The sequence below is a fragment of the Triturus cristatus genome, chromosome 3_1 (genome assembly GCF_964204655.1).
Source record: "Triturus cristatus chromosome 3_1, aTriCri1.1, whole genome shotgun sequence".
Classification (NCBI taxonomy): domain Eukaryota; kingdom Metazoa; phylum Chordata; class Amphibia; order Caudata; family Salamandridae; genus Triturus; species Triturus cristatus.
This window is the reverse complement of record NC_140583.1, coordinates 748735645-748759737: the sequence shown is the minus strand read 5'-3', so window position 1 is coordinate 748759737 and position 24093 is coordinate 748735645. Positions and strand designations below refer to the sequence as shown.

The 24093-nt window shown below is 45.9% G+C and overlaps 1 protein-coding gene across 1 annotated transcript in view; it reads left to right on the top strand.

Moving 5' to 3' along the window:
* The first annotated feature begins 3820 nt into the window (after positions 1–3820).
* The window catches only part of LOC146860913 (mucin-5B-like), a 307179-nt gene continuing 286906 nt past the window's right edge, over positions 3821–24093 (top strand). Inside the window, exons 1-3 of the mRNA XM_085646181.1 lie at positions 3821–3953; positions 4037–4201; positions 14145–14239. Of these exons, the coding sequence (XP_085502307.1) occupies positions 3821–3953; positions 4037–4201; positions 14145–14239 (393 nt within the window). The remainder of the gene's footprint in view (positions 3954–4036; positions 4202–14144; positions 14240–24093) is intronic.

Genomic DNA, 24093 nt, shown 5'->3' with positions numbered 1-24093 from the left:
GGTGCTGCAACTTTGACAGCAGATGTCCTATACCAATGTTTTTAGTCTACTGCCGCTCCATTGTCTTCAATTGAGCTGTCAACATTCCATTGTTCCAACTACCTATATATACTTACTATCCCAATGTTCTGTTTCTCAGTATTTTTGGCAAGCTATTTCGTTGGGTCAATACTTTTGTTCTTGATAGCGTTGCAGATTATAATTTGAGAGACTTTTTTGGGCAACGTCTGAACTTTAACCTTTGTTTATATTTCGATTCTGTGCCTGCCACAATGCATTCGAACCTAAAGAGTAGACCAGCCTCTCAAATGTGTTGCTCCATAAGTCCCTAAGTGAAGATGCAATCATGACCGCTAAGACATCCATAGAGTATACACTGATTGCCATGTTTGGTATTTTGTAACTATGTAATTCCTGCAGAACATTTTACCAGAAAAATTAACTCACACAGTGGGTTTCTATATTTTGGGAGAAGTGTGACCTCATTTTGAGATTCTTAGAGCACTTGTCTGGAATGCATGCCTGCCCCGTTGATTTATGTGTGAGGTGCGGAATCTAAATGTGGACACGAGCAGATGTTGCTCAGAACATCTCCAAAACACCATTAAGGAGAATTTCCAATGATAGCTGCACGTTTAATGTAAATTAACCCTTTTCTAGCATGTTCTGAAATATTGTGAAAATTACTGGATGGCCCTTTTCAAATGATGGCAAATTTATGGATAGAACCTGTGTCTCAGTCACATTTGCGTTTATAACCCTGCATTCTATAAATAGGATGCCTGCCACTGATGAGTTTTTAGGGAGACTGAAATAGTATAATATTTGTAAGCGATGTGCTGCGTTGATCAGCTTCTCAAGTTATTACATTTTCAATCAAGAAAGTTGTAATTCTTTAATCCTGTTAGAGGTGATTCAAATTAAATCTAAGCTTAACCACAGCATTGATGAAAGCAGGGCAGTAACATTAGACCCAAAACTTTTAACTTAATTGGTAAGGGGGTATTTCACCTTGAATGATTGGGAAATTGGCCTGCAATTAAGGTTACTCTAAGCCGAGGCACATCAATTTCATTTACCCCAGATTTCAAGGCATCAATTTCTGACCACTAGGCTATTAATTGGACCTGGTTGTCTATGCAGGATCATGTCCAATGCTTTTGCCATCACCAATCTTGTTTGCTGAATTCGTATTTGTTGGCTTTAGGACTCTTTGCACTTTGCCACTGCTAACCAGTGCTAAAGTGCTTGTGCGTCACTTTACAACATAGCAGAATTGACCTATGCCTACTTAGCACATTAAATGTACTTGTAAATGCCTGGTAAATGGTACTACGAGTATTCAGGGCCTGTAAATTGAATGCTTCTAAAGGGCCTAAAGTACTCATTGTGCAACCCACTAAAATAGCACTTTAAGACATGGTCACTGCAGGCTTTAGTGTAGTTTTAATCTGCCAATACGACCTGGCAAAATATACCGTTATCTAGGCCTAAACTTTCCTTTTTAATACCTACAAGTCGCCCCTAGGGTAGGCCCTAGCATCTCCTAGGGTAGAACACATGGTATTTCAACTGTAGGACATGTGTACCCAAGTTGTACATTTCTTAGCAGTATAAAAACTTTCCTAAAGTCCTTTTTCCCTGGCTAAGGCTCATCTCTCACTTTTAATGATACTGTGTTACCTTATTTCATTGAATTGGGAGCAAATAAATATATGGGGACTGATTCACATAGGCAAACTAACACTTTTGTGTAATTTTGCAATTACTGGCTATTCACAAATGTATTTTATGAAATGTATCTTTAGGACTGCGGCGTTTCTGCACATTAAAATCGTTTTATACGTGGAGACTTTGCATTTGTTTAGACCCCTCTTTAATGGTAAAGTCAGCGTTCAGATCACAGTTCTGAAAATGCCTCTTTTAGAAAAATTTGAATTTCACTGTCCAAACCATTTGTGCCTTCTGCAAGTATCCTGGGTCACAAGACTGCGAAGGGCTGTCCTGCTCTGGGATGTATATTCATCCCAGACATAGATACACAGGGGACTAGATGTGGGGAGGATGCACCATAATAACAGGATGTCTGGAAGCTGAGCTTTATATTGCCCCACATAAACTTCAAATGGCTTTGTCTCCAGTATAAACAAAAGAACCTAACATCAGCCTTCATTTTGTCACCCTAGACAGTTCAGAACCTTGCCAGGGAAAGGCAAGAACCTTCCAGAACCAGATTTGTGGGTAAGGCAGGGTGTGCCCCCCACACGAATGATGGCACCAGGTATTCATATTGTTCACACAGAACCACTCTTCAGATCATTTCTGGACCTGTAGAAGACTAAGAAGAAAAACTCTCTTCTCTGCTTACCCCATGCTAGAAGGGCTGCCCTGCTGCTGGAAGGACTGTCTTTCTGTCCTGCTGTCTGGGAAAGGACAACTGGACTTACTCCTTGAACCCAGGACCAACAAAGTGACTTAAAGGGCCAACTGGATGCCCTTCTGTGTAAACTGCAGGGACACAGCAAGCTTCATAGACCTTGAACCCTGCTGCTGGCCTCTTCTGGAGAGACCTAACACTTTAAGTGTCCTCCTGGATCATTGGAATTGATGCTGGGGGCATTTCTGCTCCTGCCTATCCCTAAAAGCTGGGATTTGTGAAATGTTGCAAGCAAAACTGCCTGGAGAACGTACAGAAGACCGGGACCTACCTGCCAGCCAGTCTGCCCAATGTGCATTGCCAGTTGGCATGACTTCACGCCAGCTCCTGCTGTGTTCTTCTGCGAAGCAGTAAATACTCTTCAGCCGGACCTCCCAGTAGCAGTATCCGACCTTCAGTTACAGTTTGCAGTCTAGTCCCACTTGGCGAATCCGAGCTCCAGGAAAAAACGTCTTAGTCCAAAGCTAGAAATCTTCACAGGGCTTGATGATGACCAGCTCCCCATTGATGATGACAACCTCCTTGGCCAAGAAAACCAGCTTCTCCTGCTCTGAGATTTTTCCTGCCTTCATCAATGGTTTTACCAAGCTTAGACCAGTGGCTTTCCATCTTCAATAACGCGTCGTCAGATCGGACACCCCTTTTATCCAACCTGCTCTCCTTCCCAGTCGGCCTTAACTTTCAACTTTGAACTGGTCTTGCACGACCAGATACCCACGGTTGGTCCTTTTATCTTTTAGGTGCTATTTGTCACTATTAAAATAAAAAATGTAGAACTGTGGTTCTACTGAATGAATTAAATTCATATTCGTGTAATTTTATGTATTAAAATGTATTTTTCCAAATTCACTTGGGATTTTTCTTGTGTTAAGTTTTAATTTATTAATGTTTGTGAGTTGCATAAATACTTTACACATTTTCTCCAAGTTAAGCCTGACTACTTTTTCACCAAGCTACCAGAGAGTTAACCACAGGTTAATTTGGTGACTTCTTTGTGGCTCAACCTGACAAGGATAGTGTTCATTATTTGAGTGGAGCTATCACCCCTTTCAAATAAAAACCCAGTTTCCTACATTATCTGTGTGTTACCATCCCAGGATCTTTGGAAGTCATTTAATTGTCAATAAGCTATCTGGTCACATTACCGATTGCAATACTGTTGATGAAATTTGGTTACATCATTCTGCATGATTTACATTTGCACCTTGAATACTAATATCCATATTTTCAATCTAATTTGCATATCAGTACATGTAGATTGTTATTTTTCCAGGATTTGCCCGCCTTAAAACTTAAATCCATAGCTAGGTACTAGAGACTGATGCTGAAATAATTTCCTTTTCATTCAGCAATCTTGATTCTCATTGTTTCTTCACAGGCAATATGACCATCTTCAAAACTTCCACTTCCTCCATCATTTTGTACACAACAAGCGGTATCCAGCTGCAGATAGACCACTCACCAATAATGATGATCTACATATCTCTAGATCCGTCCTACAAGGGGTCAACCAGTGGTAAGAACCACAACATTTCTGGATAAATGACCCTTCTCTTAAGATGTGACAAGACTTTTACCCTTCCTTGTTTCTTCATATAGGTCTTTGTGGAAACTTAAATGATTACCAGAGTGATGACTTTAAATGCAAGAAGGGTATAAAGGAAGCAACTGCAGCTGCTGCTGCCAATTCATGGAAGACCCACTCTAGCTGCCCAGATGTTCCGATCAGCTTTAAGGATCCATGTGCCGTGAATACAGGAGTTGGTAAGAACCTGAAGTTATATTATATGATGTTGCACATTTTTATAGAGAGTAAATAATAATTAGTATGTCCTTGCTGAACTGATAGTGTCTGGTTCCTTCCAGTCTTGGTCTGAAAAACGATGCCCCAAACTGATACCCATTGTTGTTTATGATCATAAATATTTTCAATTGCCCTAAATTTGATTTGAAAGGTTTTACTTCATGTTAATTGCTTATGCCTTGTCTAACAAGGATGCTAACTTGGCTGAATGTCAAGACAGCCGGAAAATTCTTTCTTATCAATTCTTTGATACCTGCGCTTGTTTGTGGAAAGATACAGTGGAAATTCTTGTCTCTTTGTGGACACAATCAAGCAGAATGCCATTCCTCACCATTTTGTATACTGATTAAAAGTACATTTTCTTTTGTATATTGGTGTACACAACTGCTTGTAATTTTGGGTATGGACTATCTGCATAATAGGCAATTAGGCTCCATTTATGTTACAATGAGTAGCAGATACTAACAGGAGACTTGAAAGAAGAACAGATTAAATAAGATGTAAAGAAAGAGAAGATAGGAGTTAGCAGAAGAAAGATAGGTACAACCTATAAACACTTTATAGACATTTATCCATCCGGGTATCTTTGAATCTTTGTGTGTCACAAAGCTCAGAGAGCGATTTAAGCACCTCTTGCATTCACGTCTGCCTGTAAAGCATCGTACAACGACCTTTTCTAGGAGACGCACAATATTAGGTCATTCAACCATTAAACTTGACTTAAATTATGTGGAAGGATCATTATTACCATAAATAAGGTGTTCACACTGGCTTCTGCCAGACAGGCTGCATATCATCAGAATCCATTGTCTAAGGTGTATATAAAAAAGGTAGGGATGAGCAGAACTCAAGGAATTTGACTCCACAAGATTCTGCAGAGTTGCATAAAACTCAGCGAAATTCTGTGGAGTTCCACTAACAGGCAGAAGTAGATATATTGTGCTGTGATTTTGTGCCGGTAGTGCATCCTGCACTGAAAGATCATCATGAATGGCACCAAGCGGTGTGCCAGATGGCGCAGCTACTCACTAGGATTCTGCTGCCACTTGAGTAGATTTTCTACTCAAGCAGCTGCATTCTGACCGCGAAGGGTTGCGACTGCTCACGTTTGAAAAATCTTGCCAGATGTCCTCCTAGCGACTAGAAATTGAGCTAGCAGATGCCAAATCTCATTCGCCAATTTACCACTCTGGAGCTGCACTTGAGAAAAAACTCCACCATGCTGCAATTTGCGGAACTTGGCTGGAACTTGCCATTACAAAAGTAATGTGGAGTCACAAAATTCCACCAATTCCATGGGCAATATGGAATATTCCATTCACTCCTAAAAAAACCTTGTTGACAATTCGGTGGGAAACGTCCCACCAAATTTGACATCTGTTCTAAGAGAAACAGATTAGTGGTTTTAGTCTGACAGGCTAATTGCCATCCTTTCTATATCTGCTCTTTAATTTAACATTTACCCCATAATGTTTCCACTTTGTATATTTGGTAATGTGGTAGTTTATGGTCCACGTTGTTCTTCTGTACTATGATACATAGATAGATTAACACTTTATTTAGACAATCATGTCCGTAAAGGTGGCAGCAACATAAAATGGTAATATAAAAGAATAAAGCCAATGCATAAAACGCAATGTTGCCGTGTACATCACGGCCAGGTATTTAAAGAGTTAGGACAACTCTGATACATAGCGTGCCACTCAACATAAAACATCTGTCAAGTGTCAAGATATTTTACAGTGAATTTACATCCTTTATTTAGCCATGTATGGGAAGTCCAGCTAAAAGGAACTAATGATTGGTCTGACCAAGTAAGAGGGACTGGAGTCACCACCGTCAGAGTGGGATCATTAGTAAAAATGCAATCCAGTGTGTGTCAAGCCTTATGGGTGGGAGCGCACACTTTCTGAGCTAGAATCATGCCACTATGAGTATCTGCCAACTGAGAGGCCAAGGAGCAGTTACTGAAGACCACGATCCTGTTCTCTCATTATTTTGTAAATATTTTTGAGTAAGTAGTATTAAATAAACACCGCATCCACTACTATAAGCGTCAACGAACGTGGCTCCTTAATAACTATACATGTACTATCTTCACTACCCAATGAGAGGCGCACATGAAAGGAACTTGTTACTCCCTTTCTTAAACAATCAATACACAAAGCGGGTCGCACAACAGAAGGCTTACCATTCCTCCATAGCGTCTAACAAATAGACGACAGACATCAAAAAAATCAAAAAATGTTATTGCATAACCACGTGTATCTTGACACGATACCTTTTTGAATATATAAACATGGTCTAAAGAGTCTAAACTTTTGACAAATCCGATAGAAAGAGTTTTTACAAACCTGCCCTTCCTTCTCCCTCACGTTCAGTCCAACATTAATATAACGAGCGCCAACAATACGCCAACTTGTCCCCATCCTAATATGGATTTATGGGGACCAATATAAATGACTACCGTCAGAGCATAGATTACGTTGAATGTCTAACAGTCAAGTTGTTGTTATTTTGACATCACGTACATTTTTCCTTACAGGTACAGATAGTACAGATCTGACCTCTGAAAATAAGGGCGGTGAGTACAATATACCCACCCCATCACTACAAGGGCTATAATGTGCTCTTAAGAATTTCCGGTCCTGACGAAAGCCTCTAGAGATCCCAAGAGGCTGAAACATGTTGACCATCACCAGTGCGATGGACCAATAACTAGGTCTAAACACACATGACTACGTTTTTAATTTCCCACATCACCAATCTCAAGAATAAAGGACACGAGATTTGATATAGGGAATTTTATTCTTAATTTCACACATCTTGAGCACGAGCACGCCCTCTTTTTATTTCTGGCCACTACTGCAAAACCAGTTGGTCTTCCTCCATGTGGAGGTCAGCATATTGACAAAGGAAAAGACCCAATGATCATGCTGTTACGGTACACGGAGGCGGAGAATCAACATATACCGCCCATTGCTTGTGTACGTATATGAGGGTTTTTTAGCGATGGTTTCCCACGTTAATTAAGACCTTGGTTACACAGGACAAGTGGTCCATTTTCTCCCCTTTTTTGATATTTGCAGTTACTGTTGTCCATATGGACACTAAAGTCTCCGAGGACAACAAAGACACAGGTCTGCAATAGTACCATACAGTTCAAGCAGGTGGCTGGAGAGAGTATCCGGAGGTCTATAAACCAGCAACCCTGCTAAGGATGATGCCGGAGAAGTTTTAATGGAGAAAGACAGGGCCTCGATCATCCCAGAGCCATCTATTCTCTTGCTTGAGATTTCCCATTTGTCTCTCAGAACTAAAGCAAGCCCACCCCTCACTCTGCCCGCCTAGTTGGAGGTAACCACCCGAAAACCCCCAGGAATAGCCAGGAAGATATCGGGATTAGAGCTATCTTTTAACCAAGTTTACTTTAGGAACATTCACCCCAGTACAGAGATCTGGGCCTAAATCCATCATTGTTTTGCTCACCATGCCGTTCCAGTTTGAACCCAGCCATATGCAAATCAGTCTTGACCCTGTGCCTCATGGGAACAGTCCAATCCGAACTGCCAAGCCAGGTCCTCCCTGGACTGGAAACAAGCATCCTAAGACCGATTTCGGGGTTTCACCCCTCTTCAGCCAGGATAGCTTGATTCCAGTGGCATGGAGAGAACGGGACCCACGTCTGGGCACACCCTTCCCACTCGGGTGACAAACGCAAAAACAGTTGATGGACAGAATGCAGAACAATGTCAGACATTCACCCCAGTACAAAGATCTGGGCCTAAATCCATCATTTTTTTTGCTCACCATGCCGTTCCAGTTTGAACGCAGCCATATACAAATCAGTCTTAACCCTGTGCCTCATTGGAACAATCCAGCCCGAACTGCCAAGCCAAGTCCTCCCTGGACTGGAAACAAGCATCCTAGGACCGGTTTCGGGGTTTCACCCCTCTTCAGCCAGGATAGCTTGATTCCAGTGGCATGGAGAGCACGGGACCCATGTCTGGGCATACCCTTCCCACTCAGGATGACAAATGCAAAAACAACAGTTGATGGACAGAATGCAGAACAATGTCATACATTCACCTCAGTACAGAGATCTGGGCCTAAATTCATCGTTTTTTTACTCACCATGCCGTTCCAGTTTGAACCCAGCCATATGCAAATCAGTCTTGACCCTGTGCCTCATGGGAACAGTCCAGCCCGAACTGCCAAGCCAGGTCCTCCCTGGACTGGAAACAAGCATCCTAGGACCGGTTTCGGGGTTTCACCCCTCTTCAGCCAGGATAGCTTGATTCCTGTGGCATGTAGAGCACGGGACCCACATCTGGCGCTGGCCACGATCCAGACGCGGACGGGCACAGACAGACATGCCTTAGGCACGCCTTTCCCACCCGGCAGCCAATAAATAGGGTTCTTGAGGTCAGGCGGACAATTAAACTGTCGACCCAAGATGTCGCCCGTAAGTGTCCACCCTGGGAAATCCAAAATGGCCACCACACCATGAGGAGATTGTGACTTCATTGATGGACGTGGAGCCGGTGAAGAGAGCAACGCGCCGCTCTGCAAGTGCCCAGGTAAGAGGGGAGAAGCTGAGAGTGTGAAGTTTCAGCCCCCTGCAACATGCAGACGTGCAACTAGTGGCTAAAAAGGCTGGTAGTGAAACAAGTAGAAGTCTGCAGCTACGTGACAGGAAAACAGCTGAAAGGGAACCAAGTTAAAAACCTACGCTCACTGCAAAACGCACTAGAGCGAAGTGGAGGCAGGGCCAAGCAGCAAAGCGAGAACAGTTAACAGCAGCACAAACAAGAAAGAGCAAGAGGAAAACTCAAGTTTGAAGCAGATCCTCTAATTCCTTTGGGTCTTGAGACTCCCTCATCTTGCCATCAAGCATGGCCAGCATCATAGCTGGGTCAAAGAGGCTGAACATAAAGCCTCACTGTTTAGGTTTGGGTTCCTGTATAAGGTGGGTGTCCAGCGAGGAATCAGCGGCTCAGGAGAGTTCCCGCATCATTATAGGTATGATAGGTCCTGTTGCTTAGATGCCTGAAGAATCATTTGTTCATGTTGGTGGTAAAGCAGGCACATAGTGATTAGTCAAGGACAGTCAACTGGGGTGTAACTTCAACTTTTCATTCTGTGGGCTCTCTGGAACTCTATGGAGGAGCCAACATCAATATTCAGCAGTTTAGGGAAGTAGGAGGATAAAAATGCAAGCATGGTATCTCCCTCTTAGGATTCCAGTTGGCCATTTAGGAGGATGTTATATCTTCTACTCCTTCCCCCGAGTTTTGAAACTTTTTTCCTGCAATGCCATAGGTCTGTGCCCCAACCCAGAGTCTCTAGTACCTTCTTTTCTAGATTCACCATCTGCTTTTCAGAGGCATCCAGTTGTCTTGAGGCCGAACATTTCAGAATGCATGTTTTTCAATTTGAGGATGGTTTCTGAGGAGGATTGTTCCACCGTGTTGATGTATGTTTCAATCCCCTTTAGTTCTTGCATGAATTGCTTCTGAAAAAGATAGTTGCCTGGCTGCTTTGTTGGCAGGCATTTATGGTATGTAAGTCGAGCTGTACAAGCAGTGATTTAAAAGTAAGGGTGATGTTGTGCAGTGTCTTTTATAAGGGCAGGTTCAATGCAAGCATATCCATTTAGTTTAGCTCTATTAACTCAGGACTCTCTTGCCTGTAGTTCTTCATTTTGCTCCTATATGGAAGAGTCACAGAACAGGGCAGACTTATAGCTTTTCCCAGGTAAAGACACAAGCCACCAGTATCGGTGGACAGCAAGCCCTCAGTTATGCAGTTTGTTTAATTAAATAAATGTGTCTTCAAAGACAGAGTTATTGTGCTGGCCGGGAGAACTGGATGCCTGTCGGGTGTGGAACTTGCCTGCCTTCCTCGGTCTGGTATACTTGGCTCATGGCAATCCCTGAGGTGGCTTACCACTGAGTGTTTGAGAGGTAGATGTTCCTCAACATTGGGCACCGTTTATTATAATGCACAGGTCACCATATAAAATGCAGCCTGACCCTTTTCTGTGACTGTCGGCTTTGGGCAGGGGGACCAGTCGGCAGTGTTGTTGTGTGCAGGAACTCTGCTTGCTTCTCCTGGTCCTGCTGTAAAATGAAGCAACCAATAGGTTTTTTAGGTCAAGTATTCGAGACCTCTTGTATATACTTTAGTATACACTTATATGTGTATGTACTTTGTGGGCTCTGGAGATCAGCCCTAGGACTTGTCTGCTTCCACTTAGGGACTTTTTTTCTGTTCAAATGCCTCTATTTAACTGTATTGATAGAAAACGACCAATGGAGGTCAGTAAAATACCAGAATTGCTTTCTGCTGAGGGACGTTCTTTTTTCTGGCAACCGCCTCTATTTAACTTTCTTGATAGAAAATGACCAGCAGAGGTCAGTAAAATACCAGAATCACTTTAGCATTCTCTAGCTTTCAGTCCATAGAAATTGTCTTCCACGACCACCAGTAGACAATAATATTTTTTTTCAAATCTTGTATTTTCAGTGATATGACCACCGAAGGCCCGGTTAAAAACCCTCTCATAAAAACAGAGCCTTGGGCTATACCATTTTCTCCTAAAAGGCAATACTTCTGTCCAAGTGTTCACATACCTGGCGAGTCACGCAGTTTGGTGCTTACTGTCCCTCCATGTTAAACAAGCATTTACAATGCAACGGTCTCGGCATTGTTAACGTTAGAGCTATTGGCATTGCTCATGACAATGCCGTTTCTTTAAATGTTTTAAAAACAAACACATAAACAAAAATAATGTCATGAGCAATGCCAATAGCTCTAACTTTACCAATGCCGAGACCATTGCATTGTAAATGCTTGTTTATTGCTACTTTGGCGCATTGAGAGCTAGTCACCAGTGAGCAGAACGGCCATACCGGCTTGGAAACACTGAATTCCAATGTTGCTCACATATTTCCCAGGGCACTTCTGTGTCCTAATTCACGCCTTCCGCCGTCTTTCCTTCTCCCCCACCCCCTGTTCCTCTTTGCCTCCCCTCCCGCCCCCCACAAACAGTGAAACAGGAAGCGGCGCAGCGGAGCTCTTGTGGAATTGAATAGGAGGAAGTGAGCACGTTCAGGCAGAAAGAAATCTGGCAGAAGTCAGCTGGAGAGGGGACAGGCCGGAGCCCTCTGCCGAGGCTGCGAGGGGCCGGCCGTGCTTGGGGTCAGTTCATGGACTGAGCGCCCAGAGGCGACCCGCGCCATGCAGGCGCTGTACCCGGGCACAGCGCGGTGGGGGTGCACCTGCTCGGGCGCATCCTGTGATGCTTTGGGGTGCAGGTGACGTCCGTTGCTGGCCGTCGGAGTGGGTCCCCGGAGGAGAGCTGAGGTTTGGAAACAGTATTTACTTCCGGCTTTGGCTGGTCTGATGCCCTCTGTTGAGACGGGGTTATCCTGTGCCCAACTTTGCGGGGAAACAGCAGAGTGGAAATCAGAGGATGTTTGTGTGGCTGCACAGTATGGAGGACACTGATGCTTGGAGCTGCCAGTGCTTGGTGCCAGGTACCCTGTCTGTGCCCGTGGACAGTTCTTGGGCTCCAAGGAGCGGGTTCAAAAACAGATCTGCGCCCTTGCCCCACGGTAATATCGCGTCTCTTTCTTTAAGCGTTGACACTTCGAGGCGCTGCACCTTTGGGCCTCTAGGCCCCCTTCTGCTGGAAGGCCAGGCGCCAAGTATTGATCCTTTCACAGTCACACGCATGCTCCACCTCAGATCCTGTGTAAACTCACAGGATCCATGTGCATTCCGTCCAGTGCTTTCCACGTGCTTCGAGGCGCTGCGTCTACCTGTGAGCTGTCACAGCTGTGTCTGAGCATCAGACTAGGCTGGTTTGTTTCCAGGTACTCAGTGGGGGCCGGGAGTCCGGATCCTGTCTCCGGGACCGGCTGGGGCGCGGTAATAGGCTGGCGGGAGTCTTAGGTCCATGCTGCCCTGCAGACCACATGGCCCTTCTCTGCCCATAGCGGGTTGCACCGAGGCACATTTCATGGGCCTTGCCAGGGTGTGGGGTTTACAGTACCGCAAGACCAGTGGGTATTAGGCACACGTACACCGTCAGACTTTTCCCCTTCTACACATTCAAGGAACCGTTAAGTGTATAGCATTAAACGCCTTTACGGTGTTTTGATGAAACGCATACCAAAGCCTTTTCGGGTACGATAGACGGGTGTTGTTTCTAGCCCTCCCTCCAAATGAAATTTGACTCGTTGCACCTGTGCCTTCTTCCAGCAAAGTGCAATTTAAGGTCTTCTAAATAATTATTGGGCTGTGCAAAGATGCTTGGTCATTGCGAAGGTCCGGATGTTTGTAAAATATCGAACATCAACGTCCAAAAGGGTTAACAGGGAAGCTAATTCTGTTGGCGCCGGGGGGCCCTTTGTTTGCTCATGTGTCACTTTGTTATTTCCAGAGAACTGTATGTGGCCAGTGCGGAATGCAGACGTTTTGTAAAATGTCATGTGCCCTTGTGTTAGTGTGCAGAACGAAATGCTGCGTGGGTTTTGCAGTTAGCTGTGTGATATTCCATGTTTGAACACAAGAGGGGGCTTTTCTTCTGTGTGCGTACATTGTTTTCAAGATAGTTGAAATTAATCTGGTATTGACATTCGTGTAGCGCTTTTCTAATCTTTTCGATGCCAATTATTTTACAGTGCAGCGATCGCCGATTTACATGCCCACATCTTCAACATTTCTGAAACTTCCACTTTGCAAACAATGTGATGAAAGCGATGCCAATTATTTTACAGTGCAGCGATCGCCGATTTACATGCCCACATCTTCAACATTTCTGAAACTTCCACTTTGCAAACAATGTGATGAAAGCGGGAGAGGCAAGCACAAACGCAGCGTCCTTTTCGGATTCGGGGGCGTGTTTTGCTGTTGTCTCCTCCTTGAGACTTCTCGCAAAAAACACGCCCCCGATCCGAAAAGGACGGGGCCTAATCGGAGTGACTGACCTCTTCTCCAGTGGCTGGCCAGCATTTACGAGGCCAGCCAATGGAGAACAGGGGAGAAGAGGGGCGGCTTCAAGCCCCTCTTCTCCAAGTCATTTAATCTCCGACTTCCGGTTCTGCCTTTCGGCAGACCGGTAGTCCTCGACCTAAAAACGGTGGATGTTTCAGCACCCAGGCCAATGTGCTGCATAGCTAAATACATATAAGGTCTCAAAGGCGAGACCGATTCCATGTTTTTTCTAATAATTAGTTGCGTACAGGTGCATTCAGTCGGGTATAATGAGGTGCTTTTCTGGTTTCACCAGGAATTTTTACAAACACACAGATACAAACGCATGCACAATCTCTCCCTCTAATTTGACACCTAAAAAATATTGCTTATTTTACGAAATATTGTGTTTTCTCTCACTTAGCAGTCCTACCAAGCTGTACACTGTTTCTTAAGCTCCTCTCGTGCTTTCTGTGTGTCGCATAACATATTTTAACATTATAATCCACCGTGATTGTTTGACGCTTATCCCCCACCAATCTTCTGACCAAGCTACGACCTTGCATATTTGGCATGGGACAAGAATCATCAGCGTGTCCAAACTCCTGAAGTTTCAGAGCTAATTTGGCTCCTGCTACTCATGAGAAAAACAGGTTTGCCTCTAAATGCACGTTGTGAGAACTAATAGTATAATGTTGCAATAGCAATTAAAGGTAGGCGATAATAAAAATGATGTATATGGAGCAGTAGATTATTATTATATATTCTAAAGCTTTTCTCTTAAATGCATATTGTGCTATGCTACAGAGAAGTCTGGATGGTGCAACAAAAAAAATACTTTGCTGATGTTTTCTTTCTAATGTGTATATCCTTAAGAGCTTACAATGTATAATGAAAAAAAATCTTTCTTTTTCTCCACAGAGCAATATGCCCAGCAGTGGTGCAAGCTACTTAAAGACCGAAAAGGGCCCTTCGCTAAATGCCACAGTGTTGTAAATCCGAACGCTTTTTACAAGGTAGAATAATTTAGCATTACCAGTAGCAACACATCTCTAAATGTAACTCCCAGGTAATTATGCAGTGTTTTAGTGGAACAAGCTCCCGTTCTGATGTTTGCAACCCTCACTAATCTTTTCATCTATTGAAAAGAGTGTGATTAAGTCCTATAAAAAGGTACTTATTATTTGGCATTTTCGCAGAATTCACTTTGTGATGTTAGCTAAGTAGGTAGAGGCAGGTTTACAAGAAAGTGCCGCAGCGCGGCACTGCAAGCCCTTTGGCTGCGCCACGCTGCAGCACTTTCAGAGAACAGGAATGCGACATATTTGCGATGATATATTGCATTCCTGTGCTCTCCCCTGCGCTGGTGCACAAACAGCTGCCATGCGCTGGCGCAGGCACCCTTGCACCATGGTGCAAGGATGCCCGCATCATGGGGAGATTGTTTTTGTGCAGGAAGGGGCACCTTCCTGCACAAAAACAATCACTACAGGCATTTTCCTCTTTCAATGCGCACTGCTGTAGAATGCAGCACGCATTGAAAGAAGAAATAAACGTGAAGAAATGAAAACATTTCTCCTCGTTGCGCCTCGCTACGCCACCCTGGCGTAGCATAATGACTCATTTCCAGGTTTACAATTCCTCGTAATTCTGGAAATGTGTCTGGTTCCATGGGCGTTGTGTGTGAACACCCACAGCAACACCCATGGACCATCCCTGTCACGCAAAGTGCTGCATGTAAAGGGGCCGTATTTACAAGGACAGGAAAAGCCACGCAGAGTGACTTTTCCTGTCCTTGTAAATATGGGGCAGAGAAATGTGCTGCCTGTGCATCACAAAAAGTGACGTACTGGCAGCGCAAGGGGCTTGGAAATCTGCCCCGTAATATTTAAGTTGTCTTAGAGAAAGTTCAAAACTCAACCTATTTATTTCTCATTTTTTGCCTCATAAACACAAGGCAGGGTTCTGCCAGTTGCCGGGCCTATTTTTGTTTTCAAATCTATAGTACCTATGTGTGTTTAACATTTCACTAATTTGTATCCTTAGTTTGTGAGAACAAAATTACAACTTAACATGAGATGGCAAATACTATGGTTGGTGTTGGGGTTTAGAGGGAAGCAACCTAAGGGGTGAATTAATGGTGTGGTTTTGTTCAAATAATTTGTTTCTTTTATTTAATTGTGCGATTTTAAATCACAGGGAAATTGTGGGGGGTGTTGGAATGCTTTACGATAGAAGTAGAGCATTACATTGGAGTGATAGATGCCACAAGCATTACTTATTGGTTAATCAGAAAAAACAGTATGTTACAGTATCAATAGAGATGGGTGAGCCGCAGAAGAAGGCACGGTGCAAAACTAAAGCCCGAAAAGGGCTGGTTACGAGAAGGGAAATAATTGATATGTCTTTCAAAGATGAGGACTAGCAGTTGGGACTTCAAGACAGGCAGTGAGGTAATGGCACTTAAGCTCGGAAGCAAAGAGTTCATTACTGTAGTAGCACTCCAAAAAAAGGATTGAACCGTAGTGCAGTGGTTGTTGACCTTTTGACTCTATGGATACCACTATGAGCCTGATAACGAGTTTGGCGGTATATAATATGCATAAAGGAGCCCTCAAGTTCACATTGTCTCCTACATAGCCAGTCACTAGCCCTACCCGTGTGTACCAGTCTGGGACCAGAGATATAGATCCTGTGTAAAATTTTAAGTTGGACGGGTCGCAGTCTACATGAAATAGTGACTTCCCTACGGGAGGACACCGCCTCCTACCATTCTTCATTGTCTAGTTCTAGCCCATCCCTCTCCCATCGCTCCCTCAATGACACAAGGGGATCCGGTGTATTGTTAATTAGTTTTTTGTACGTGAGGGAGATGGCCTTGTGTGGCAGGTATCCATCAAGCAGTCTGTCCTCCAGGGGAGAGGATTCTGGTGGGAAAGACCCTGTGGGAGGTTAGTCTGGAGGGAGTGTCTGACTTGCATATATCTGAAATACTCCTTATCCGCTAACTTGTGCGTTTGTTGCAGTGAGTAAAATGAAACCACCCCATCTGTCCCCCAGAGATCCCCCGATTCGGGATAGCCCATTAAGATGCCATTTGACAAAACCTCTTGTCCTCCCGAGGGAGCCAAGTTGTTCAGCGTCCCATAATGGAGTGGTGAGTGTGAGCTTTTGGGCCCAACCTAGTCTTCTGTTAACCATGTGCCAGAGTTGGACTGAGTGTTTTGTGGGTCCCGTTAGTGAGTACCTGTTGGGTCTGGAATAGAGCGCTCTGCTAAAGTTGCCCCTGGGGAGTAGCCATCTGTCCATTCTGTATCCTGGGTCATCCCCGACACGATAAGTGCAGTGATTCACGGCTGCAAGATGGGCCGCCCAGTAGTATTTTTTGATGTCAGGGAGCCCTATGTCTCCGTCGTACCATCCGAGTGTGAGTTTGTGTAGTACTATACACGGTCTACCGTCTCATAATAAGTCCCTCTGGATGCTCTCGATGTCATTGAAGAACCTATTCGGAACCAGGTCAGGGAAGTTCTGCAGGGCGTATAGGAAGCGCGGAAGGGTCATCATCTTGAAAAGTGCTGCACATCTTAATAGTGACAACGGCAGCGTCTTCCAAGTTGCGGCGTCTTGCCTGAACCTCTGTAATGGGGGAGAAGATTACGCTCATAGCAAAGTTTGGCATCGGTTGTAATAAAAATGCCCAAGTATTTAAATCCCTCTGGTGCTACTAGTATGGGGCAGCCCCATGGTGGGGAAGGGGGCTCTCCATGCAGAACGTACAACAGCGACTTGCTCCAGTTAATTCTATAACCAGAGTTTCTCCCAAAGTTGGTAAAGATATCAAGAACGACTCGCAGTGACCTCTGGGGGAGGCGAGATATAAAAGGATGTTGTCTGCGTATAGGGAGAAGCGGTCTTCCCACCCTTCCGCCCACTTAAGTCCCCTGATGGAAGGGTCTTTTCACATCCAAGCCACGAGAGGCTCGAGGGAAAGAGCGAAGAGCAAGGGCGAGAGTGGACTGCCTTGCCGAGTTCCCCTGCTAAGGATGAATGCATCAGATATCTTATTGTTGACTACCACTTGGGTCAATGGATCTACATTGAGAAGCTTTACCCAACCAATGAAGTTAGGGCCGAAGCCCAACTTCTTGAGAACCGCCATTAGATATGCCCATTCGAGCGTATCGAACGCCATAGTGGCATCCAGCGAAACTACTACTGCATCTTCTTGAATACTGGTCAGCCGCCCCAATACTCCGTGTAATCTTCATAAGTTGAGTGCTGTGTTGTGATGAGGCATTAAGCCTGACTGGTCTGGATGTACCAATTTGCATATTACCTGTTTTAGTTGGCTTGCCAACAGCTTAGCAAGGATTTTGGGTTCAGCATTAAACAGGGAGATGGGCCTGTAGGAAGAGCATTCATCCCTTGGCTTCCCTTCCTTATGTATGGTAACCAGCATGGTAATACGTTGATCACACGGGAGTTGGCCACGGTCCCTGCTTTCCTCAAACATACTTCTGAGATACGGGGCCAGCTTATCAGGTTTAAGCTTATAAAGCTCAATGGGCAGTCCGTTTGGGCCCTGGGCCCATTCCCTGGCTGGAGGCCTCTAATTGCCATGCAATTTCATCATTTTTTAGTGAAATGTCCAATGTGATTGCTGTTCTGTGGCCATGAGGGTAGGCAGGGCGATGTCTGCGAGGAGTGCAGAGGACTCCTCCTCCGGCAAATCCGAGCCACTCTGGTACACCCTTCTATAGTGACCTGCGAACTCAAGAACAATGTCGTGGGGGTCTTTTAATATGGCTCTGGAGCTGCTCTTGAGCTCTGGGACCAGTCTGTTTGCCCTCTCTTTCCAGTCTAACCATGCTATCAGTTTGCCCGCTGTGTCCCCCTGGTCATATAGTCTGCCTTCCCTAGCCAGGGTTTTGGCCATGTCGGTCGCAACGGCTTTGTACTCTGTTATTTTAAGTTGTAGTTGATGGAGGGCGTCTTGGTCCTCCCCCCCACTTCCTCCTCAAGGCAGAGGAGATCTTGCTCGAGACCAGCCATGTCTTTGACTTTTTCTTTGCGCGATCGTTGTGATGGCCGACAAAGCCTGCCCCCTAATGACTGTCTTGAACGCTTCCCAGAGGGTGGTAGGATAATCAACCGAGCCTTTTTTGTCTTGGAAGTAATGGTTTAGAGCTTTTTTAAGTGTGTCTTTCACTGTGGGATTCCGGAGATACCACGGGTTTAGGGGAGCTACACTACCAAGCCTCTTGTCCCCAAGTGTCAAATGTACTCACATAAGGGAGTGGTCCGAGATACCTCTTGCCAGATGTCTGATTTCTCGCACAGTTGTTGTCTGTAGCTCAGGCATGAGTATGTAGTCCATTCTGGAGAAGATACGGTGAGTAGAAAGTGTAGTGCTTGAGTTCTGGGTAGCGTGCCCTCCAGAGGTCTGTGAGGCTGAGAGCCTCCAGGAAGTTAGTGGGCCAACTGCCCGCCGTGCCAATATCTCAAGGTGGATACCGATCGAGATGACCGGATACAACGGAGTTAAAATCCCCTTTCATCACCAGGTGGCCTTCTGGAGGTGAGAGTATGAAAGCCCCCAGGTCTTTAAAGGACTGGCTTTGCAGACCCGGTGGAATGTAAACTGCTATTACCGTAAGGGTGTGAACCTCCCATTGACCCGAGACCGCCAAGTAACTTCCCAATGCGTCAGACCAGATGTGTTTTATGCAGAACGAAAAGGATTGTTTAAAGAGAATGCCCACCCCCCTAGAACCGGAAGTGAAGCCAGCATGTGCAACTAGTTTGTACCCCCACCTGTTTAACGCCTTACCAACTAGGTGCGCCTCCTGGAGCAGTGCGATGTCCGGGGCCTGTCGCTTTATGTACTGGAGCACAATGCTCCGTTTTATCTTGTCTCCCAACCCAGCTAATGAGCTTAAGACTCTTATCCCAGAGCGCAATCATTAATATAAAGAAGACATGTGCTGTGCACTCTAGACATGTAAGGCAACCCAAACAGAAAAAAGTGAGAGAGGAGTGACCGACAAGTACCCTTCCAACAACCTCCCCTCAGAACCCCAGAGAACAGGTAACTAAAGACTTCAATGTAATACCCCCGTATAACCATCCCCCCTCCCTACTACCCTGCTGCATAGGTTTGAAAGTACTCACATCCCCAACTAGCAGAGCACCTGTCGCCCAATGAACAGATCAACAATTGCGGGGCAGTATAGGGTCCCGCAGCACCAACCCCACGTAGCGGGAAACTACCCCCAGGCCATCTCATTAAACATTATATGTTACTGTTTGCTGGAGCAGTTACAAAAGTCTGACAGAACAGGGAGACCTTTTCAGTCCCCACTGGCCTCCAGCACTGCTAGGCTCATAGATCTCGACCTCCAGGATCGCTGACCGCCTGTCCTTCTCCGACCTGCCGTCTATGGAGCCCGGTGAACGGGCACGCGTGTCTCTCCAGCTTTCTCCAGGGGTCGTCCTCGTCCTCAGCGTGGTCTCCTTGTCCAGCCATTCCTGCACCTCCGACGGGCCGTGAAGAACCACGACTTCCCATCGGCTATGATCTTGAGCTTCGCAGGGAAGAACATCATGTACTTGATGCCTTTGTCTCTTAACGCCCTCCTCACTCCAACAAAAGAACGTCGCTCTTGTTGCACTTTGAGAGTAAAGTCTGTGAAGAACCGCATAGTGGTGTTCTCATAGCGAAGATCCCCCTGCAGACGGGCAGCTTGCAATATTGCATCGCGGTCCCTGTAGTTGAGGATTTTTGCAATGATTGTCCTGGGAGCGGGTCCAGGCTTCGGTGGTGGAATCGGGGCTCTATGTGCTCTCTCAACTGTAAAGAGTCAGGAGACAAGTTTTGGTTTGAGGCGATTGAGTATTAAGTCCTCAAGGAAGAGATCCATGCTCGGCCCCTCTGACCCCTTAGGGACCCCCACCACCCTTATAATATTGCGGCGTGCCCGTCCCTCCTGGTCCTCGAGTTTGAGGGCCATCTGGCGGTGCTGGTGGACCAGCTGTTGAACACGTTCTTCCAGTTTTTTAGTTGCACTCTGGAGCTCCGTCACATTCTCCACTGTTGCTTTTACTCTGTCTGTTTTATTCATGTCTGTTCTTAGCAGGTTCATTTCTATGGAGACTTTGTCAACTTTTGTTTCAAGTGTTGCGCCCAGGACCTGTATGACCACCATTATTGAGCCAAGGGATGGTTCAGCGTCGCCATACTGTCCACTCGGGCCCCGTCTTCTGGCATCGGTTGTTTCAGTGCTGCATACTTGTCGAGTTTGTTTGTTTGCACCGAAGCGCCACCTTTGGGTTTCACTTTGTGGGAGCGCCTGCCAGCGTTTTCCAACCGTTAGGGTCGCCCCTCAATCCAGCACCGTCCCCGCACTAGTTCCACTTACAAGGCCTAGGATCTGAGTCGCTACTCTCTCCTCGTAGTGGTGCGGCCCTCTGTCCCTCCGGATGCCACCGATAGTACCATCTCAGGTGCAGCTATTCCTGCGGGGAGATGTTCGGGTCAGCAGTGCCCGGTAACTTAGGGCCCTTGATCACCTCTAGTGTTGCTCCGCTTCTGCCACTAGCCAGGCGAGCGACACAGTCCATGGAAGCAAGGTCACTGTTTGGGGATCCCATAGCACACTTCACGTTCACTACAATGTGCAGCGAACCACGAGGTGAGGTCCACCTTGCACATTCCCGCTCCGAACCAGTCTCTGCCACCACAGCCAGGCCTCACAGTGGCCACATACTATTGTCGCTCCAAATCGTGAGGGGGTGTCTTGCGTGCTTGTTAATGCCTCCATGTAGTAGGGGTGTGCAGTGTGTCCCAGAGTGTAAGCCTTCGTCGTGCCGGAGGTGGCACACAACTGACCAGCAGCCCGATTTCAGCCGGTACTCGTTAACGGCTACTTAATTTGCGTACTGCCCAGTGTCTACAGTATCTTCCGGATGTGCACCCACGTTGTCCTCAACGGCGCCGCCGCCCGTAGGAGACAATTCCCACTGCACCCCAGCAGGAAACGAGGGGGAAAGGGGAGGAGGCTTCCCACCCCAATCTCAGCACCCGAACACGGCCGGGCAGTGCAAGTCCTCCACCACAGAAGGGAAACCAGGAAGGATCAGGCTTCTCGCAGTCCACAAAGGGGAATCGCGCCGACACTGGAAACCGATGAGGGCGCAGGCTCCCACCCCCTCCCGCGATCACCGAGGTATGGGAAATCTGTGTTTTCGGCGGGGGGCCGTAGCCGCTCCCACAAGGGAAACAGGCGCAGGCCCTCTCCTATCTCCCCTCCCCTTGCTGCCTCCTTTCAGCACGAGGCGCGCTCACTTATTATTTTAGCTCTTCTCCGTGCCTGCGCATTCGCACATGAACTGCCTCCCGACCCTGCACGCCCAGTTCTACTTCTGGTACTTACTGCTCCTTAATCTGATTCGCAGCCGTTCTACCAACTTTCTTCGTGTGCCCCTGCGCCTTGCAACCGTGCCACAGGTACATAAGGGCCTTATTTACACTGAGAAGGATCATAGAGGTCCTCGAGCGCAGACTGCTACAGTGACTGGCTACCTCGAGCTGATTCCCTTCAATGGTGACTTCTCCGCGCACACAGTACAACCTCCATTCCCCTGCAGTGGGCAGAAGAACACCAGGTTAGATCACACGTCGGATTGGAAACTGTGTAACGTGTACAAGCAATGATGAAGCGAAACTTTGCTTTCATGCGAACGCACTCTCACAATCATTACTTACTCTCCGTGTTCTCTTCTTCCTCTTCCCGCCTCCCCGTGTGCACGATCATTCCTCCCTTGAAACACTGAAGGAAACAAGGCGGTTCCTTCCCTTGCAGCACTTGCACCTGCAGACGCAAAACAATTTGGGAGAGGATGTGGTCCGTCGGCTGCGCTGCCGCCTCTGGTGCAGGAAACAGGGGTCGAGCCCCGAGGTCGCGTCCACATCCTGTGATTCTGGGCAAATCACATGGGGGCATATTAACAAGTCAGGTGATACAATTATCGCCGCTTTAGCGGCAGAAAACTGCCGCGATAATGGGCTTGATAATATGCTCTATGGAATTCCAATTGAAACCCATGTTAAATGTGAAGGACTTCTAACATGGGCTTCAATTGGAATTCCACAGAGCATATTATCAAGCCCATTATCGCCGCTAAAGCGGCAATAATTTTATCGCCTGGTTTGTTAATATGCCCCTTAATCTCCCCGTGCCTAATGTGTAATGTAAATACGGTGCTATGTAAAGCGCTCCAATACCTTCGGGTCGAGTTCGCGCTATATTATATAGCCTATATAAGTATGCAACAACAACAAAAAAATTACAGCTTTTTAACGGTTCCGAAACGTTGCGTCTACCTGCATCTCCATAGGCCTATCAGTACCTGTCCGCCGCTGAACGTCTTTACCAATCTCAGTCTGTCAGTAGCTGCCTAAATCTACATGTTCTTTTCCGTAGTGGCCCATCGCCTGCTCCGAATGCCTGGGCAGATCTGCATCTATAAACACTCATCCGTAACTGCATTTCGCAATGTGTTCGCACCCGCTCATATCAGCCTGCTTCTCCCTGCCAGCGCCAGTGCATGCTAACTTGTACTACTTCCACTTGCCTGAACCAGTCTATCGTTACCTGCTATCAAGGACAGAATGAGAACTGTTCACTAGAATTTCCGATTAAGGTAGGATATGGGTATTGGGTTCACCTGGGAACAGTGCGTCAATGGGAGACACTGAGGAGAAACATGCAAAGCAGACCGGGGAACGGTCACATTGAAAATGGGGCAAAAGGCATGTATTTTGCTCTTCAACATATAGTTCAAATACTAGGAGACTTGACATTCACACCCCTGCTTATCTAGTTTGACATGTGGCAGTCCATAGCGGGTAAGCTAGACTTCACCTGGAACAGAACTGGGGTACACTGATCTTGAACAGACTAACCAATTTAAAACTACAGAAAAGCTTTGCCCATCATGTGATATGCTGACTGCAGAGTAGCACATTTGTTACAGCCCTTACATTTGTAGCTTTGGGGGCTTGCAGGGGTTCTAGCTGGCAAGAGTGATGAATGAACATGTACTCCTGTAGGACATACTGTGATGGTGGCGCTCGAGTACAATAAAAAGAATAAAAAAAAGAAAAACACTCGTTCTGTACGACTGGATTGTTTTCTAGCAGCATCTGGTGAACTAGCACCTTTGTGAATGTGGTGTGCCTCTCGTCATCACCTCACCGTTCTTTACATGCTAGCTAATACGGCCTGGACCGGTCTGAATCTGCCCATCACCTGGCAAATTTTGAACGGACACTCCTACCGAAACTTGGCATGAACACCGTAAGGTGGTCAAATATGTTTTTAGAAACATTGTGTACATTAGTCAAAGCAGCTCGTTAATTGCGATAAAAAGCTGCACATTGGCTTACGTTCTGACACACTTTGTCTAACACAAGGAGAGCAACATTCAACATTATAAAATTAAACAACTTGTAGCTTTTTCCACAGTATTCACTAACAAGCATTGGCATAGCCAATAGGTCTCGCCTTTGGAACCTTATAAGTATTTAGTTATGCAGTACAATACCCTTGGTTCAACAACATCAACTGTTGCATGTCTCAGCACTTATAAGGTCCCAAGGGCGAGACCTATTGGCTATGCCAATGCTTGTTGTCCATTGTTGCTGCACGAGGCTAAATAAATTACTATTCAAGATAACAAAACAGCTAATATAAACAGTATATGCAGCATTTGATCCAGGGCACATTGGAAAATCATATCTTCACGGGCCCTTCTTTACTTGCAACCAAAGTCATTCATGATAAACCGTTCTAATTTACCTCCCTGT